This window comes from Perissodus microlepis, chromosome 13, assembly GCF_051167445.1.
Source record: "Perissodus microlepis isolate ML-2025 ecotype Zambia chromosome 13, ASM5116744v1, whole genome shotgun sequence".
NCBI classification, from domain to species: Eukaryota; Metazoa; Chordata; class Actinopteri; order Cichliformes; family Cichlidae; genus Perissodus; species Perissodus microlepis.
In genome coordinates, this window is record NC_140473.1 from 19,006,475 (window position 1) to 19,026,718 (window position 20,244).

Consider the following 20,244-nt stretch of genomic DNA (forward strand, 5'->3'; position numbering starts at 1 on the left):
GTAAGGTGCCCAGATCATCTGACTTCAAAACAAGCCCCGATCATCACCCCTCCACCACCTTGCTGTTTTGGTTCTCTCCAAGTGTCGAGCTGCGCAATAACCACATAACTCCACCTTGTTGTTGTGTATCCAAAAGCCATTGTTCCAGACATCTTATGAGTTGCTGACATGCAACTTTTTTAAAGGGTAGAGGCTTTCTCCTTGGAACTCCATAGCTTTTCATACAAACCACACTTTCATTTGTTTTCTTTTTGTACTTTCACGATCTTTAACATTTAACATGCTAACTGAAGCCTGCAGTGTAACTGAGTCCGAAATACACCTCTTGGGTTTTTGTTTGTTTGTTTGTTTCATTTTTTAAGTTGTCTTGAAATCATCTTATAACCCATCGGAGATTGTTCAGCGGCAACAATTGCTTCTCTGAGATCGTTAGCAACACAACCGACTGCTCCAGACCGTCAAACTGCCAAAAACTACTGTTTTTAGTGGCTGTGTTCATACTTACTAATTAGCAGCACCTGGCTCCTACTTTTAATTCCTATGGAAGAAGTAGGGGTGTGTTTAGTTTTTCATCAGTGCTAAATTTCAGCTCAGTTTTTGATAAATAAATAATTACAAGCCATAATATGTAATGTGTTGTTGTTCATGTGAGACTACATTGATCACATTATAATATCTGTTAAAAGCCAAGATATTTTCATGTCCTGAAACCTAAAACATCAAATTTAAAAGAGGGTGTACTTCCTTAATATGATTATACAACTGTTATCCATACTGTTGGCTAACAATTTTAACTGTTTATCAATACTCTTATTCAAACTGTGGATCTATAGCATTTAGCTAGCACTATAGAGTTTTGTTTTTATTATTTTATTTAGCCACATATGATTTTATGTATTTATATTTTTGTTTATTAATTGCTCTAATAAAAGTATTTTCTAAATTTTGGATAAAGCATTTCTTTCTTTTAACTTTACTTTCACAGTTTCAACAGTTTATCCATGCTAATATTTTGCTATTTTAACTGGTTAGCCAAGATTTTTAGCAAACCATTTTAAATGCCTGGTTTACTTTTGGGAAACAATGTCAGGAACTTATTTATACTAGTGAACAATCTTAGCTAGTTATCCATAGTTTTAGCTTGCCATTTCATTTAAAAAAAATGTATTACTTATTTGTTTTTATGATTTCAGTCGTACTTTTAGCTGTTTCCTGGTTGCTTTTGTTAATTATGACCTTGGTGCACAAACTTGTCCATATCTACTTAATTCTATGATTAAATTGTAATTTTATGTTGTCTTTTAGTTAGTTGATCGCCTCTTCACAAACCTACTGGCTACTGCAGAAGTATGCACAAATACCCTGTGGAGTACTTACATGGGAATCAGTTAAACATGAGGAGATTTTTGATGTTGTTGGACAGTGATGCATCACAAAACTTGAGCCATTTTCACCAGATGGAGTAACACCTCTTATATTAAATACATCTTGGGAACTGTTTACACAGCCTCTGCATCTAATTTCAAAAAAGAAAAAGCGAGCTCCCCTAAAACAATATATTCTATTCAGAGATAATTGTGTGAAGCTGTATAATCAGCATTCAGCCATGATATGAATGGGCGTTGTCATAGTAATCCACTGAGAGGGGGGAGATGCAGAGACAAAGAGAGGATTTGGTGTCTCCAACAGGTGTTCATGTTGGGGGGGAGTGACAGGATCTGAACCTCCACCAAACTCCAAACCACACACATCTTCTATGAGATGTAATAGGGAGAAAAGTTTTAAGGCAGTGCATTTAACTGTGTAAAACCACCACCAACAACAATAAAATTAGATAATTAAGAAAACATAAACATGATTTTAAGTTTAATGTAAAAACAAAGACTGATGGTTATTAAGAATAAATAAGGGGGAAAAAAGCTTGCTGCTGACCTCATCCACATCCTGACAGTGCTAAGGAGAGGATGGAGCAGGTGACACACGTCTGGTCTGCTTTATTGTCCTACTGTGACCTCGGGGCAAAGTGCAACTATTGTTTTGAAACAACGGGAGACTGCTGTGGTACAATGGATAGTCTGAAAACATCATCTTAACAGGGTAACATCAAATAGAGTCCCCTGCATTTAAAAAAATAAATAAATATATTTGCCTTTTTGACAACACCCAGAATGGATTATTCTCCCTTATGTGTGATTTTTGTCATGTTCTTTTTTTATAAAAGCAAGCCTATACACACTCCAGCACTGTGTGACTTTGCCTCCTCTGTGACAACTGAGCCACTGGTGTAATCCTCAGGCTTTTCAGATTACTCCAGTTGGGGTCACATTCTACACCAACCTACAGCGGGTCAGCTTTCCACAGTCGCTATCAGTGTGCAGCACGCAGAATCAGTCTGCACACAAGCCTCACAGCACAGATGAGTCTTTTCCTGGTAAAATGCTGTCAGTTTCCATCCCCCACTGAACTCTCTGTCCATGTCTCACTCTATTTGTGTGTCCTTTTGAGCATGTGCGTAGCAGTAGATGATGTCTGAGTGCACACTGGCGTTGTTGTTTTATATGCTAAACATGCTCCAGTAACAAAAGCCTTATTGCATATTAGGAGAGAAATATGCAGTGCCTATGAGTCAAAACAGACCTGTATTTGCAAGAATATGTGTCCCTGAAGTGTGCGTCACTGTTTCAGTGTCTATGTGAGAGGCCTCGCCAGGCTTATTAAAGCCTCTATGGGATGGTGTACTCTCTCACAGGCGTCCGTTACAGGCCAGACCACATCTGCAGCGGGCCAGCCATCTGCACCCATTGTCTCAGAGGCACAACACAGCCCTGCACGCATGGCTGGCCTTGTAAAGGCAGTCCCTTTCCCCCCTCTGTTCTCTTCCATTCCTCCCAGTGTGGGGCAAAATGACTTCTTAATCTCTCAAAAGGGACAACAGAAGTGGAGCATCAAGCTCGAAAAAGGTTCAATTTCAAGGTTAATTTTTGAAAATGGCAGATAACTTTAAAGTTTAGTAAAGTAAAGACATTTCTACACAAGGATTGGCTGTGCCTGTTCCTAAAAATCCTTTCACTTGTTTGCAACTTTCCTTTTAATCTCGATGTGAGTTTAGACTGCTTTGGAACCAGGAAAAGACACCCAGAGGGGCTGAGGGGGGCAAACAATGAGATTATTAAATGCAAATAATGGCAAACAAACTGCACCTGAACTAATATGAGTTCATTTGATTTACACCAAGAATCCCCCTCCCCACCCGCACTCCCCTGACAAAACTCAATTTTCCAATCCAGCAGGAAGTAAACGAATCACCTAAAATTATCACATCAAACACCTGAGTTCTGCATGTTGTACTGCATTCAATCGGCTTTCAAATCTCGCACAGGTATCTGTTTTTTGTGAGGATGGGATGACAACGCGGTGCAACATGAAAGCGACACAAGTAGCTCTCTAAACTGCTATTCCAGTGTACAAATGTGTAAAGATGTTAATTACAGAGCACATTTAAAAGCATGTGGGAATAGAGTGCGGTTCCAGCATTGAAGCAGGACCATGTGGGGCCCTTTAACAACACAAAAGCCCCAAGTGATTACATATTTATAACCAAGACCAACCCTGGCAGTTGTCCCCGGTATACAGGTTGAACTATTGATTAGATCTGCCGTTTGATCTTAATGCTTTTTCACTTTTAAACTCTGTTCACATACATATTTAGAGATAACTGAATGCACATGGGAAAAGGAGCATTCGTCATAATTATCCAGTTTATGGCAGCTAAAATAATGCAGCTTTATTACAAATGAAAGCAGCCATTATTGCAGAATGTCACTGGACACAAGTGTGCTATTTGTTACTCTCTTGCAGTATTGATAATGAGGATTTATTATGGCACGGTTGACAATGAATGCAATGTGCATGCGTTAGTGGGAGGGATTATCCACCAAGTAGGGCAAGTGGCTGAGGCTAAGGACTGCAATTCCATCCAGCCTAGTTCATTTCAGTCATCCGCTCAGCGCACAGACGGAACAAGGAGAGCAATTTCAGCGCTGCGTATTTGTCAAAGCCCCCCCAAAAGCCTAAAGTTAAAAAAAAAGAAACAAAGAAAGAACAGAAAAAATGGTAAAGTACATGAGACATCACAGCGAGCTGAAACCCGAAGAGGTCATGTCGGAGTCTGATGCGTCCATGGACCAGCAGGATTTCGGAGAGATGTCCGACTATTCTTTCAGCGACGTTATATACTCCAAATGTTCCGCAATGGACCAAATCGGCACTTTTATGAAGAACGTGCAAGTGCTGCTCGATGCAGCCAATTACATTGAAAACATTGAGAAGAACAACGGAAGTAAGTAAACACGGGCTGCAGGGGATATTAACACGTAATGCGCCGAGCAGACAACAATAGAGGCGAAGGCGACAAAAGACGCGCAGCCCGACAGCAGCCCGTCATGTTTTACCTGCTACTGGGAAACCGTGCGGTCTCAATCGGCCTCACACTTATCCTGCGTAATATGACCACTCGAAGAACTCCAGAAATCACCGAAATTTGGAAGTCGGGAAACAATCGCATAGCGGAGACAGCCTCGCAACAATAGCCTTGCAGCGATCCGCTCCCATTAAAACCGGTGTTTTTGCAGACCGTGGGAGACGCAGACCGGCTCATAACGCACGGTTCATTATATGAACTAGCACAGCCATGCATGTGTGCGCATTTACGTTCATACATGTAGACGTTTATGACACGAGACATCCAGTTTATACTTCTTTTTTTCTATCATTCCCTCACAGCTAATTTTAAGATTGCGCTCCTAAAATATCACATCCACTCGGAAATCTCGCATTTACGCCCTCTCTGATCTAGACTGCAATGTGGGTTTTTTAATTTCCAATGAAAATTCCTAATTCGGAATCCAACTGCGGGTTTGCTCGGCCAGCATCTGCTTCCTTGTATGTGTTGTTCACATGGTTTCCACATGGAACAAATTGCAAAGTTCTCATTGGTCAGGATCCATGTTCCCAACGCGAGTGTCACTGCAGTTGACCAATCGCGTGCAGGATTGTGTCTGGCGAGGTTTCTGGGAACAGTAGTTCTTGTGTGATTTGTTAAATTCTTCTTGCTTGAGAGCTGTTTCCAAGCGTTTGCTCTTCAGTCTGGACTGTTCTTGATAAGTTTAAATTGTCTTGCTCTAAATGAAACTATATGTATATATGCATGGACATTTTTTAAGGTGTGCTTGTGCATTGCACAGAATTTTAGTCATTCCAAGGATGTGTTGCCATTGCTCAAATCCAACCATCTTCTTCCTTGTAGCATATTTAATCCTCTTTATCTTTTTTCTTCTATCACCAGAATGTGAGCACGGGTATGCTTCAACATACCCCGCAACCCAGATTTCACTTCAACAGAAACAACGCAAATTGAAGAACAGGAAACTGGACAATATTCACAATAGGTAGGTTAAAGTCTGGAAATATATTTATATGCATATGCTGTATTTTGCATATTTAAGCCATGTGACCGTTCTGGTTATATATTTATTATTTTCAACAGGTCGGCACACAATGAACTGGAAAAGAACAGGTGAGTGAAAAATCACAGAGGAGGTCACTTATACGCATGTTTAGGTTATAAACACATAATGCAGACAGGTGAAGACTGCACTAAAGAGGGTAAAATAAAGACAATGAAATATTGTGAGTTATATTTCCTTCGTTGTTACCTACGCATAACAAGTTGACTGTGAGGATGAAGGATGGAAAAAGAACGACAACACGCCCATAGTCGTTAATCGTCTGTGGCAGTTTATCTTAACAGTCGGTTGTTTCGAAATGGAGCTTCAAACTGTTTGCATATCTAAGTCATATGCTAAATATGTTGGCCATGCATTTTCAACATGACTCGTACCAGAGTTCTATAAGTCAGCATAGTATCATCATGGGATTATAAAAAAAAGGCCTTCTTTTTATCAACAACTCTGATATTTCATGAGTTGTGTGTGATAGGAGAGTGCGTTTTGCGAGGCAAATAAAAGGGAGATGTAAGCAGCACTGTTCCTAGAGGACGTGCAGACATTTCCCCAGTCAGCAAATGGGAACCGTCTGTTTCCAGACAACAGGGCTCCTTCGTGAGAGATTCTCAGCTGCAGGTCTAACTGCAGCTTGCGTCTGTAGCTCCAGGATGAGGCAGCCTCTGCTCTGAAACAAATGTCAGGACACATTTATCCTAAAATGAAATGCCCAGCCATGTGTGACATATTCTCACTTTAAATGATAAATGAAAAGAGGAAGAGAGCATCTTCAAGAAGGCTCATAAAGGACTGTTTTCTATTACAAAATGGTGGCCAATGCAGAAGAAAAGAAATGACATCATGACTTGACCTACATTTTACACCATTTTTTTGAAAGGATAGTGAGTGTCCTTTGCCAGTTTCTGCATTCATTCAGACCACAGGCTCAGAGGCTTTGGTGGATCAGAAATAGAATATCAGGCTGACCTCGGCAGTTTTTAAATCTGGGACCAGACAGATCCATATTTAATTGTAAGGGAGTCAGATGGCATAGCTTATGAGCAAAAGGGATAAACAGATAAAGTGCCAGGATCCATTAACACTTACATCACTCATCATCCTGAATAGAATTGATGAGGAACAATCAAGTAGTTTTTGCTTTTTCTAATAAGATACAAATCAAATTGGATGAGGAGGTAATAATCTGACCGGATGAGGATCAGTGCAAATGAATACATTACTGTGCAAATTCATCAGTCAGTTTTCTGTTCATGTATTATGTTGAATAATGCAGATTGCTCTATGTCATTTACAGGCGAGCACATCTTCGTCTGTGCTTGGAGAGGTTGAAGTCCCTCATTCCTCTGGGACCAGACTGCAGTCGGCATACCACTCTGGGACTGCTCAACAAGGCCAAAGCACATATCAAGGTGTGGTAGTCTATGGTGCTGTAATGGGACTAAGAGCTGATTTCCTCTCAAAAGTAGTAATGCAACCATACTGACATCGTGCTTTTTCTGCCTGACTGCTGACGTGTTAATAGTTTGGTTAATATCGTTTTGGGAAAGCAGCAGCAACAAGATAACCGTTTAGTCAACATACTGAAAAAGGCCTTATTCACAGCAGTGGCTTTGACTTGTCGTAGCACGAAAAACACAGGTGATACTAATAACATAATGTGTCCCAGCAAGCCATAGCGGTGTGACGGCGAGCCAGCATGAACTGGCCTGAAATCAAACAGAACTGTCTGCTGTGTTTCTGCAAAGTGGTGAGATTCAAAGGCCTGGATACAGGCAAAGTGCGACTAAGAGCAGGACCCTGAAACCAAAGCAACTAAATTCAGTCATGGGTAATTATCAGTAAAAAAAAAAGAATAATAAAAGAAAAAGAAAAGGCCTGTTGCTGTCAACAGCAGTGCCGGCATTCTGTTTACAGCAAATTGCTTTGTATATTGGCTCAAACAGGGGGAGAGAGCTGTGTTATTTCCAGCAGCCGCTGCAGGATGAAAAGGTTTGATTGTAATTGTAACTGACTCAGTTCAAACACTAGGAAAGGAGAAGATACGACTAGATAAACACAACATTTATCATAAACTGGCAATAAAGCAACGCTAAATGCTTGCGCGCTGATGGTTTACATGTAAAGTAGGGATTTTTCGAGCAGAGTCACTTTTCCCAGAACCCCGAGATGATTGGACCTTAAGGCAGCTGCTGTGTGGTTGTTTGAGTTTTTCTTCCCCTTTGAAAAAATCTCCCTGGGGATGTTTGCAGGGCTCACCTTTGCAAGGTTTTGAGCCTTGGTAAGTCTTTGATTAGAACTTGTGTCTTTAACACTGCAGGATAACATCAGAATGGGACACTTAACCTTGGACTTAGGAGCACTGCAGCTATCCTGCTATTAAAACTGGTTGACTGACTGAACTAAAAGAGACTTAAAGATTTCAAACATTCAATGCAATGGCTCCCCTGAGTACAGCAAGCAAACTCAGATCAAACTTTGGTGGAAAAATTAGTGCTGTTTTTTTGCCCCGTCTGTACAGTTTCCAGCTGTGAGCAACAGCAAAAGAATGACTAAGGGCTACAATATGAAAGCAATCCTGGCTTGGCAACAGGCTCTGAGAGTTTATCACAGTTGGGGTTAGTGAGTAAAGTACCTAAGATGTCAGCTGTTGACTTTGGACTTGCCTGTTTCACATCCAGGAAATGAGGCTTTTGAATGCTGCTGCGGTGTATTTTTGGAACCAGGGGTTGTGCAGTACAATAAAAGGTGGAGCAGGTGCAACCAATAATAAGCTCTGTTGAGCTGCAGAGAGAAAGGCTAGTACTACTGTCACTTATGTGGAGGCTCCATTATACCAAATTCAATTATACAAACACACAAGTCTATTTAAACGTTACTCAGAACTAGCAGGTCAAAAGTCTTACCCTTCATAATGTAATACCACAAATACATTTTTGTCATATTTATGTAAAATGAAGCAGGTGTCACAGCCAAAAAAATCTTTATTTATATTTCAAGCTAATATGTCCCAAATGCTTATTATCTTAATAATATAATAGGAGACATTACATGAAATGTAATACACAGCTTTTGCCAATAGGAAAAGCAGTCCTTTTTCAATTAATTACTTTCCCCCAAAATCACTGTTCATTTGACACATTCTGCCACTTGGAACTATAAATGTGCAGCTGTGGAGAAATGACATTAGTTTTAATGTACGCATAAGCAGCAAATCTTGTTCAACTGCTGGTTTGTGTGCAAATTATCCAGACTGTGCTGCTATAGTTCCATACATGATCTTTGATTCATGGGACAACTGGGCGTAATGACCGGGATTATGTGATCTTATATCCGTATAATTACAGAGGTTCATAATTGAATTTCAGGACTTTGGTTATTTCTTAGCTTAACAGCTACAATTGCAGTAAACAGCTTGAAGTACAAACATCCAACACAAACTACTGGAAATCATAAGTGGACCTAAACTGGACTGGAGTCCAAGTTGGCGAAGGTTAAATGCATAAATTAAAACTAAGAGGGCCAAAAGCAAAACGCTCTTGTCCAAAGCAGGACGGGGTGACCTTTAGATTCATTTGTATAGCGAAGCTCATAAAATGAATTCTCTTCCTTCTCCATCCAGCCATATTTCACTTTTATCCACCACACACAGACACCATCTATTCCCTTAGATCCCATCCAGCAACTTGCTGTCACTGTGTTAAATAATTTATTAGAAAGCGCAGGGGGTTATCGCATTTTACAGCAGCCATATATATGTACATATTACCACATTATCAACTCGCTGCATACATGAGAATTCTGCCATGCTTTCCATATTATGTTAAACACGAGGAACATTTACAGAGGTGTAGTGATAACAATATCTTTGAAAATGCTTTTTGAAAACACCGACTGGGATGGTTAAGAACCCCACAGACTGCCTGACATCGTTGTTAGGTTTCTGCATAATGCAGTGCCTTTAATTCTTACTCGTGCCACTTTTTAGAAACTTGAAGAGATAGACCGGAGGAGTCAGCACCAGCTGGAGACCTTAGAGAGGGAGCAAAGGCACCTGCAGAGGCAGCTAGCTCTGCTGCAGACCCACGGAGAGTGGGAGCGCGTTCGTACGGACAGCCTGGGTTCCCGCATGGACTCTGATCGCTCAGAGTCTGACAGAGGTTAGTACTTGCAATAAAGGCTTCATTTCATTTCAAATGCAGAGACTGATTTGTATTCATTGGCTTTTTTTATGTGTCTGTGTGTGTTTGAGCAGAGGAAATTGAAGTTGATGTGGAAAGCACTGAGTTCTCCCATGGAGAAATGGACAGTGTAAGCACCAGTGGTGCAAGCGACCTGGATGACCATAGCAGCCGGCAGAGCTCCGCCAGTGATGAGGGCTACTCCACTTGCAGCCTGAAACTGGCCTTTTCTGCTTAAAGCACCAGCCTATACTTTCATTAAGCTGCAGTCTTTTATGGCTTTTACCTGTCAAAGTACCAGCCTACAGCTCCAGTCTCCCTTACCGTTTAGCTAATCTGTCATCAGAAGAACCAGCCCCTATCCTATCTTTACCTGACAAATGAAACATCTCCACCCAAGAACCAGCCTTAAGTTCAGCTCAAGTCTGAAAGTCTAAAACAGTCTCCTTCCAAAAACCAAGCGGCTCCAATTTACACAACCACAAATCTCCAGCAATATACGGTTTCCTTACTTTAAAAGATGACTTAATCAATCACCCGAATGTCCCTTTACCCATTACCAGCTTGAAGCCGCCATACCTGCACTTGATAGTGATCCTTTAGAGGACCCATGAATGCACCTGTGTCAAACACTAAAGGCTAAACTGTACCTTTAGTGAAGTTGATCCTCAGAAACCAGCAAAACAGACAAAAAAATCCCAAATACCAGCTAGAAACTCACCATTGGGAACGTTCGCTCCATTGCCTTGTAAAAACAAAAAAAAACATGGCCCTTTTTCTTTGGATAATGTATCCAGATAGCACTTCTTGTCAGTGTCCAAGTCAGAGGAAAGGGCTAAAATGTCTGCATTCCAAAATGTTTATCATACTTCTATAACCTCTGCTTTAGGACCCACAAACATCATCGATCCATGTGGCGTCCCTCTTCTTAAGTGACATACAGTCAGATACAGACAGGTGGTGCAGTCCACCCTTGTTATTCTAATTTATTTTGCATATAATATTTATTTTTGGTATATTTAATTGTACTGTAGCTAGGTCTTGGTCATGCTTGAATGGGAAAAAAAACCCTTGCTGTTAAATTCTTTTATTATTTTTTGTTTCTAAATGTTTACCAAACTTACATGATATAAAATCCCCACTGAAGCAGTGCTAGGAGTTTAATGCATTACTCGAAATGCTTTCACACTGTGCGTGAATTAAATTTTTTTAGACAGTAATAAGCTATCCCGCACTTGTCCAAGCACAAAGCTCAAGCAATAATGCCTCTAGTTTTAATATATCTTCAGCGTTGGCTGGGTTTAGCACATTATTCTGTCCGTCCAACTCCAAATTCTAGTTTTCCACTTGCTCCAGCGGTAGTACCAGCTATTCATAATCAACAGTGAAATGATTGTAATGGACTCGAAACGCTATGGTGCATGTGTATTTGAATGTAGCCTTTCTAATCATGTTGTAATGTGCTTTTGATTGAGTCTTAAAACCATGTGTGTAGCATGAACCACATAAACACCACAGATTTTGGTTTGTACTTCATTGTTTAACTTTTTTGTTTGTATCGTAGCAGAAAAAGCTAAAATCCTTGAAATCTGGAGACTTGATAATTTGATGTGTATTTGACGCAAAGAATTGCACTGCTGAGCTATTCAAATCCATGAAACCAAATGAGACCATTTATCTGCATTCTTCTGATCCAGTTTCTAAGTAGATCACCACCAAATTGTGTCTTAAAGTGGGTATATGACTCTTGCACCTGTAACCCCCAACGTGTTTGGGAAACTATAAAATGCACTATGAAAATGACTTTTGTTAAGGAAGTACGTTGAAGCACACCCCCAGAATGTTTTTCTTGTGCTTAATCAGCCATCCAAGGTGACTTTTTTGCAAAACATGTGCTGCTGGTCCCCTGCTTTGTTACAGTTCCTGATAACTACCCTTGAAATCTTAATAAACCTCTACACAGAAAAACCCCAATCCTGTCTATTTTAATCCCTACTTTTAACGTTCAATAAAGTTATAAGAGTTGTATTAGAACAGAGCAAGTTTCACATGTAAGTCAGGTCTGTGGTGTAGCCAGTTTACCAATGTTGAGCATCTAACATGAGAAAAGAGAAAAAAATTAAAATAAAAAAATCATGTTACTCATATGAGAAAATCGGTTGTATTCACAGCTGCAACCTGATGTTGACGACATCGCTTTGCCACCACCTACAGGACCTGACGGGGCCACAACTAAAATACACTGCTGAGATGGTGAAATGATGTAAAGGATCAAATCTTTAAAAACTGAAAACAATGTTTATTTCACTGTTATATGTACATGAGGGAAAACTTAAATTCAGCCAACTCAAAATCAACACCATTATTAATTCAGACTTTCCTAGAACACGTTAATGTTTAAAATCCAGCCTCAAATGCAAACACCACATCTACAGGCGCATGTTTATAAATAAAACAGATGGTATTTGGCCTCAGTGGACAAACAGCAAACTCTATGGCTTTTCTAAAACACCATTTCCTTTTCTTACATAATAGATGATCTTGCTCCAATGGAGGGCAAGTCCCTCATATGGATTTTATTTGTTGTGCCTAATAATAATAATAATAATAATAATATATATATATATGAAACTACAACAATATTTCAAAACATTGGTGTGCAAGCACTTACTTTCAAAGCTTACTTTACTTGAGAAACTTAAATCATGTATAAACACAATGGAAAGCACTGATACAGCTAGTATACAGTGGACTATTATGTACAGGTCATATCAGGTCATTGTGGCATTAGATGTCTGACATTGTATTTGGACGTGTCATGGTACTGGGTCATAGGCTTGTCTGCAATACCACACGTTCCCACTCCCACCTTTCCGTTGACGCTTTCTGGAGATGCAAATATGCTCCTCTTCACCTAGAATAAACAAAAGCACATGGAAATCAACATTAGTAGCTGTTGCAACAATGTAGTACTGGAAAATTTGTATTAATTATGCATTACAAAGAACTTAACAGTAACCTATGGACACATGTCACTAGTTTCAAGCCGATATCTTGGTTTTCTAACACTAGTCTTAAAAATAACTTACCTGGCCTTTCTTGTTCTTTGAGTAGGCTTTGTTGTTGAACTGCTGCCACTTTGACTTTTGCTCCTCTCGTTCTTGCTCCAGCTCCTTCATCCTCTGTACCTTCTTCTGAGCTTTCTTCTTTTTATACTCCCTCTGCTCTGCTATCTGCTCTTTCCTAGAGAGAGAGAGAGAGAGAGAGAGAGAGAGAGAGAGAGAGAGAGAGAGAGAGAGAGAGAGAGTCAGTCAATACAGATTCCCCCCGATTCTAATTTTCTTTCTCAGAATTGTAACTGACAGCATTTACACAGAAAAAAATACAATTTTCTCCAACACAAAACATATTTCATAATAAAGAGCTTATTAAATGGGGAGAATTTTCCTTTAACTGCTGTAAATTAAAGGATGTTTTCTCACTTTATTGAAAATAAAGTGCTCTGCTACTGGAAAGCGGTACAAAAAGAATTAACTGGAAGTGTTGCTGTACACCCAACTGAATCTGACAGATTTTACCTTACCAACCAAAAGCAGGTGCAGCAGATCTATTCAGCAAAAGACTTTCAGATACTTGCATCATTTTACAATGTGCCTATAAATTTGCCTGGTAGCAGGACACTGTCCCTTTTCTTGTTTATATTCATCTCCACCATTTTCCTTTTAACAGCTTAAATCCCTTGCTCTTGCTGAGACTGCTGTCTTGTGGCTGGCTTTGAGTCCTTGATACTTTGAGCTACTTTCCCTCTGTTAACTTCCTTAGAGTGTCCACATTTAGCTGTCTGATTAGGTTTGTTGTTACAAAGGTTTTCACGGTGGTCTTTGGCAAACTTACTTCCATGCTTTGTTAGCATATGGCTGTGACTGCAGAAGTGACTATTTGTCTGCGCTGCTGTGCGCAAGTTGTGTATGATTGAAGCAGACCAGTTCTTAATCAGCCATATGACCAATTAATGACGACTCCAGAACAAGAATACTGGAAATTTGCCAGTTCCGGTCCCTCGAATTTTAGCCCTTGTTTATAGAAACAATCTTATTTTTCTACTTTCTTCTTTATTAGTAGAGATTGATGTGTCTCTACTAATAAAGCTAATTGTTACAGGTATATGCACTGTTTTAAACTGATGGTTAAATGAGAAAAGAAACTTTTTTTCATGGATAATAGTAGAATTTCCTATTGTTTTCTTATAATAATAATAATAATAATAATAATAATAATAATAATAATAATGGATTGCATTTATATAGCGCTTTTCTAGACACTCAAAGTGCTTTACAATTCCACTATTCATTCACTCTCACATTCACACACTGATGGAGGCAAACCACAGTTGTAGCCACAGCTGCCCTGGGGCAGACTGACAGAAGTGAGGCTGCCATATCGCGTCATCGGCCCCTCTGGCCAACACCAGTAGGCGGTAGGGTGAAGTGTCTTGCCCAAGGACACAACAACCAGCTACAGACAGAGCTGGGGATCAAACCGGCAACCTTCCGGTTACAAGATGAGCTTCCAGACCCAACCCCCTGAACCACGGTCATTATCAGGGAATGATATCTTCAGGGAGGCGCAAGCAAGCTCACAGTTTTATGACTAAATTTATGTCACATACACACCCAAGCACACCTGTTGACACAGAAACTATAACATACCTTTTATAGTCCTGGGTCAATGCACTACTTCCCCTTGTGCCACCATCACCATCATTATTATTATCATTATTATTATTATTATTATCATCATCAATAATTAATTTTATCTGAAAAGGTAACATGTACAATATTAACAAAATGTTGCCATTCCAGGCATTGTACCAGAGTTAGCTTAAGCTAATTTGCATATGTAGTCCCACTTTACCCATTTTATAGACTAATTAGTGTGCGCAGGCCTCTGCTACTGATTTGTACTTGCACTTGTTTCTCATCCTGCCTTCAAAAACAACTGACTGGACCACTTCAGTCCCACGGTCCAGTCAAGCGTCAACACTAATAGCCGCAGCTGCTTTAGGGCTGCTAAACTATCATTTTAGGTTCCTATAATTTACTGTTAGCAGTTTGCTGCCCTTTTTCATTGCTATGTACGGTTGATGCAAAAGTTACCCATAGCTTGATAGTAAAATTCTATATTGTTTTTTCCTAACAAACTTTTTTTCTAATGGCGCTACATCCTTTTGTGTTAAGTAGCATGAAGTTAAGTTTAATTTTGTTATTTTCTTTTAATAAGATTAGCTAAGCCAGACCTTCCCAAAGTGTGGGGCCCGGCGCGGTATGAAAAGGAAAAAAACCAAAACAACGCTTGGACACTGCTAGCACGGGGCGCCCACAGAAACGCAAAGCAGGAGATGAAGCATCGCTGAATATGTTTCCAAACCAACTTCATTCTAAGCCAAAGACTAGAAAATATGGTGAACAATATCTACCCTTTGGTTTCACCTGCACAAGTGCTAAGGTAGGTCTCAACGGCAGAATTGGTTTCCCTTGCGTCAGGAGCACACGCTGGGCTCTTCAAATCACAGACAAACAGTATCCCACATTCTTGATTTTTAGTTCACAAACACTTGTTGTAATGACTAACTACTCTGGACATTTTGGAGATGTTAGCTCTTTATACAGTAAAGTTACAGCGGGATACAAATAATATCAGGCTCATCCTGCCACGATTTGTTCCCCCTGTCTATTCTTGTAAAACAAAGGGGGGCCCAGCAAAAAAAGTTTGGGAACCACTGAGCTAAGCTAAGTTCGGCTTCAATTACTTTTTTGAGTTATGCAGCACCAATTCTTCAAAGTTCTTGTGTTGTTAGTTCTAAAGCTTTAAATCATTTAATTGTGTCTCAATTGTCCGTATGGTTGATTACAGTTGTTCCCATTCCTGTCCTTGATTTAAGTTCAGTTTTATATGCACAGAGTTTCATTGAGTGAGTTAGAGAAGAGTTTGTTCATACCTCGACTTTGGCTTTACACTCCCATCCTCCTCCAAAAGCTTTCCTTCCTCTACTGCCTTGAGGTTCTGTAGAGGAATCACTTCAGCATTCCCATATCCAGTGAAGGTAACGGCTGCAGTGCCGTTGTCTCGGTCTATCTCCTCAATCTCAGCTTCATAAATCCTGCAAAAAAATCCCGTCTGTAAGCAGGTGAGTATGAGCCAAATACTCCAGCTCTACTTTATAAGTAAAGCCTAAAACTAACATATAATCTGTCTGTTAAATACAACTACACATCTTACACCATTTTCTATTTTTACAATTTTTACAATATATATTTATAAAAAAAAACTGTACACTTGTTTCCTTAAACATGGCTAAATGTGTGGATTTAAATCTAAAATTGTTGCTTATAATATTGTTTTTACAATGCTGTCCCATATCAGTATAATTTCATTTCCTTGACTCACTGAACAAGTACAGTTGGAAATGTAGGTACTTGACATGTGCGACTAACATGCATCTACAAAAATAATAAAGTAAATAATAAAACAGCTACTACAAATCAGATGAGGGTTTAAATTGCAGCGCTATAAAAAGTATGCGGACACACATAATGTTTTCATTTAAAGAGGCTGCTGACACTCACTGTCCATCCTGACTCCACATAGCCAGACACCTGTCTCCCACTTTCCAGCCATGCTTCACAGGAACTGTGTCCGAGCCACTTGTTTTGGCAACAGTCTCTGCCGGCTGTGAGGTCAGGAGGTCTTTTGTCAAATCAATGACTTCCTGCAAAATACACAAAAGGAAATCAGATTTTCATTTTCCATCAGAAAATATAGTTAACAGTAACATTTAAAGTCGCTGCAGTTGTAACAATAAAAACAGAGTGACAGAAAGTGCAAAAGTATCATAATATAAATCACTGTGGCACACCCCACAATTAAGGTTTAAAACATTAATCAGTTAAGGAAATCAAGCTCAACTGTAAAGACAGTCAGACAGAACTTTAAAACATTAAAATAGGAATAACACAAAATATTGTCTTTTGAAACATTTCAGTTTCCTACAAGTTGGAATGCATGCTATTGCCTTCATGCAAAGGTGTAATTTGTTAAATGGGGTATTCTCCACATAGGATATGTATGTATGTGTATATAGTAAGTATTATTGTAAGTATTTAAACTGTTGTAAATGCCTTGTTGAACTATAATCTGTGAAACATCTCTCTTGAATGATAGCAAATAATTTTGAGTCAGAAACAACACTGTGTAAAAAAAAATATTTAATTTATATAGTGTTTTTTTCATTTATTCAAAACTTATAAATAATTCATTTATGTGTTCGTTGTGTTACTTTAAAAGTAACAGCAACACATCACTTGCTCACCTTGCTTTAAAAGAAGCAATTGTCTACTATGAGTAAATTAAACAAACCTGTAAGTCTTTTTGGAGTTTAAGAAGGTCTTCATTGTCTGGATCAGTAGATAGAGCGACTTCAACTTGCTGCAGCTGGGCTTTGTAGTTGCTCAACTGTTTAACCAAGTCCTCCGACATCTGTGTTGACAAAACAGGGAAAATGGCTACTTGCGTTAGCACAAATCCTATAATTCAGTGACAAACGGAATAAATATGCGTGCTAGCCTGGATTAGGCATATGCCGAATGTACAAACTTCTAACGTAGGCTGTGTAAAACCCGTAACGAGTGAAAGCTGTGTCACAAAAAATACTAAAGACCATGATTTACGTTTTGTCTCATATAGCATCCGCGCTAACATGGCGCTAAACGGTTAGCAAGCAGGGTTCCCTTGGCCCTAAAATTGCGTAAATTTAACGTACGTCGGCTAATGCTAACTATAAGCGGCACACTGGTTGAGAGACAAAAATAACAGATTACTGTGTAATCTTACCTCAATATCTATACTCTTTGCCGATAAATACAGTAAGCATTCAACTCTAAACCCGATATCTTTGTTCAAAATGCCTGCTTAAAAAGAAAGAACAGTCCACTCTCTGTACTTCCGTCGCGGACAACCAGCCGGAAACACATTGAACACGCTCTCGCGATAACAGATGGGCTCTGATGTCGCCAGCGCCCCTGACGGTGATAATAATATTGTCTCTTTGCATATCACAAGTGAACCATACCCTTATCCTATAGGATGAAGATTATAAAATAAAAGCTTAAACATTTTGGAGACTCCAAGGGTAAAACGATAAATCAAAAGGTTGTTTAATTCAAATACGAATCAGGTCCACAACAGAAAAACTGAACTTCCTACAACTCACATACTATGTATTTTGGCTATGTAGGGATGCAGTTTTTGTAAAAAGTTTATATATGCTCATAATGGGCATGAATGTCACGATAATTTGTGGCTTTAAATCTTTGATATCTTTGATCAGTCCTTTTTCCAGAGTGGAATGATTCTGTTGATCCTAAAGACTTTTTAAAAAACAAAAACAATAATTGGCTGCACAAGTTTGAATTTCTCACATTCTTACAGAATTTCTCTAAACCAAATGGGGTCAAGATTATACACCCAGATTCAAAAATATAAGCAAACTCATTTAAATCCTTTAATAAGTGGTGCTCTGTTCTACAATATATTTTAACTTGACAAGGCCAAGCCCTATTAACCTTTTATTAGTGATCATGATTGACTAAAACTTGGTAGTTTCTGTTTGCCAGCATAAAAAGGATTTGTTTGACAGCATTCATTGGACAGAGCAATACTCAGAACAATGGTAAAGTCCAAGAAACTCAGTAAAGATCTAAGAAGGAGAATTGTAGATTTTTGCAAGTTGGGAAAGTCTCTTGGAGCCATTTGTAAATAACTGCAGATTCCAAGATCATCAATTCAGACAATTCAGACAATTTTACAATTTTAAGTACAAGTTATTCAGCTCATGACCACTTTGCCAAGGTGTGGAAAATGGCCCAAATTGTCACCTCAGATGAGAGGAAATTGGTTAGACTGTTCAGGAACGACCCAGGAATCACCAAAGTTCAAGCCATGAGGTCAAACCTAAGAAAACTGTACCAGCTGTCAAGCATGGTGGTGTTACCATCATGCTCTGGGACAGTTTTGCTGCCAGTGGTAATGGTATATTGCACAACGTGACTGGAATAATAAAAAGGGGGACTACTTCCAAATTCTACAACTTTACCTCAAACCAACAGCTAGAGCGTTGAAACTTGGGCACAATTTGAGGGTTCCAAAAGGACAATGATCCCAAATACACATCAAAACTGGTTTAGATTGAAAATAGGATAGAATAGAATAGAATAGAATAGAATAGAATAGAATAGAATAGTCATTGAAGATGTACAACAAAATTGTGGGTGCTTTACACCAACTCTGATGAAACAAAATAAAGCTGGCTTCATTATTCTGACCTTCCCAAAGCCTGCTGGCTTTGGCTACTAAAAGCATCTGGTCGAGGTGCAACGTCCTAAGAGACATTTGACCAGATATTAGACCATCATAGACGTTATGACGATGCAGATGTTAAATATTAATATTAATAATAATTCAGTGTCTAACCTAACAACCCTCAGGTCAGTGGATCAGAGTTTAATGGCCCATGCACATATTTATTGGCTTTTGAAAAAAAAAGCTTGTATTTCTATATTTTTAAATATGAATGCAGTTTAGTTAACACAATATTTGATACTATTTCACTTTCATTGTGAGAAATGTTATGAACGCCTTGAGATTAATATGGTCTAATACAGTGGTTCTCAAACTGGTGGTGCTTGGGCTCTCTCTAATGGTATGCGGAAAAATCTCCAAAAAGAATTTTAAGATTAATTAATATACCATTGTGGAGGCATTGCACAACACACAAGAGTTCCTGAGGCTCTTCTGGGAGTCGACCAGAAAAACGTCTCCCCTCCCGGAGCGTGAGTCCTCTGTGAAGAGCACCCTTTCCTTATTGCCAGTGGTCGCCGCTGCTACAGAGCGCTGGCAGGCTCATTTCCCTGTTTTAACCATCATTTTAAATGGACAAAACTTCAGTCAAGAGAACTACTGATATAATCCATCCACAACACGAGGTTAATCATTAATATACTGCTGCATGGGCTGGGCTGTAGTTACATTACAGGTTTTAAAAACTGAGCTTTAAAATGAATAGTGGTAATAAAAACCGAGAGAGGCCGACGGTGATCACTGATTGTTCAGATTAAATAGAAAAAGATACAAAGCATTAAAACATGTTAAAAAACACAACAGCCTTAATAAACACAGAGCAGCTCGGACCCGCAAGCAGGTTTCATCATGTCATTGCTTAAAGATTGGATATCCCACCTGCTGTGAATGTTTTAATATTGTTGTTATTATTATCACTTGTCACGTCCTGTTTATGAAAGTTAAAATAATATCATTCATATAAGAAATATAACTGTCTCGTGTAAACTGTATATGGTGGTAAATAAATAGGTCTATACTACTGTACCTCATATATTTTATGAGGTGGTACTCATTGTGAAAAGTTTGAGAACCATTGGTCTAATACACTCCATGCCCCCCTTTAGACTTACCCCTGTTTTCTGCAGGTA

General features: G+C 39.1%; 2 protein-coding genes across 2 annotated transcripts; one reads left to right on the plus strand and one right to left on the minus strand.

The window, feature by feature from the left end:
- Positions 1–3,939: 3,939 nt before the first annotated feature.
- On the plus strand, positions 3,940–11,674 carry LOC146375046 (max-interacting protein 1-like). Its single transcript, XM_084948692.1, has 6 exons — positions 3,940–4,339; positions 5,345–5,447; positions 5,546–5,575; positions 6,817–6,931; positions 9,508–9,679; positions 9,775–11,674. The coding sequence occupies exons 1-6, from the start codon at positions 4,111–4,113 to the stop codon at positions 9,936–9,938; spliced, it is 813 nt and encodes a 270-aa protein (XP_084804818.1). The 5' UTR covers positions 3,940–4,110; the 3' UTR covers positions 9,939–11,674.
- A 304-nt stretch (positions 11,675–11,978) lies between these two features.
- On the minus strand, positions 11,979–17,733 carry smndc1 (survival motor neuron domain containing 1). The gene is made up of 6 exons (XM_084948693.1): positions 17,591–17,733; positions 17,117–17,236; positions 16,327–16,469; positions 15,699–15,860; positions 12,790–12,943; positions 11,979–12,614 (listed from the first exon to the last, which is right to left on the minus strand). The coding sequence occupies exons 2-6, from the start codon at positions 17,234–17,236 to the stop codon at positions 12,477–12,479; spliced, it is 717 nt and encodes a 238-aa protein (XP_084804819.1). The 5' UTR covers positions 17,591–17,733; the 3' UTR covers positions 11,979–12,476.
- Between the last annotated feature and the right edge of the window lie 2,511 nt (positions 17,734–20,244).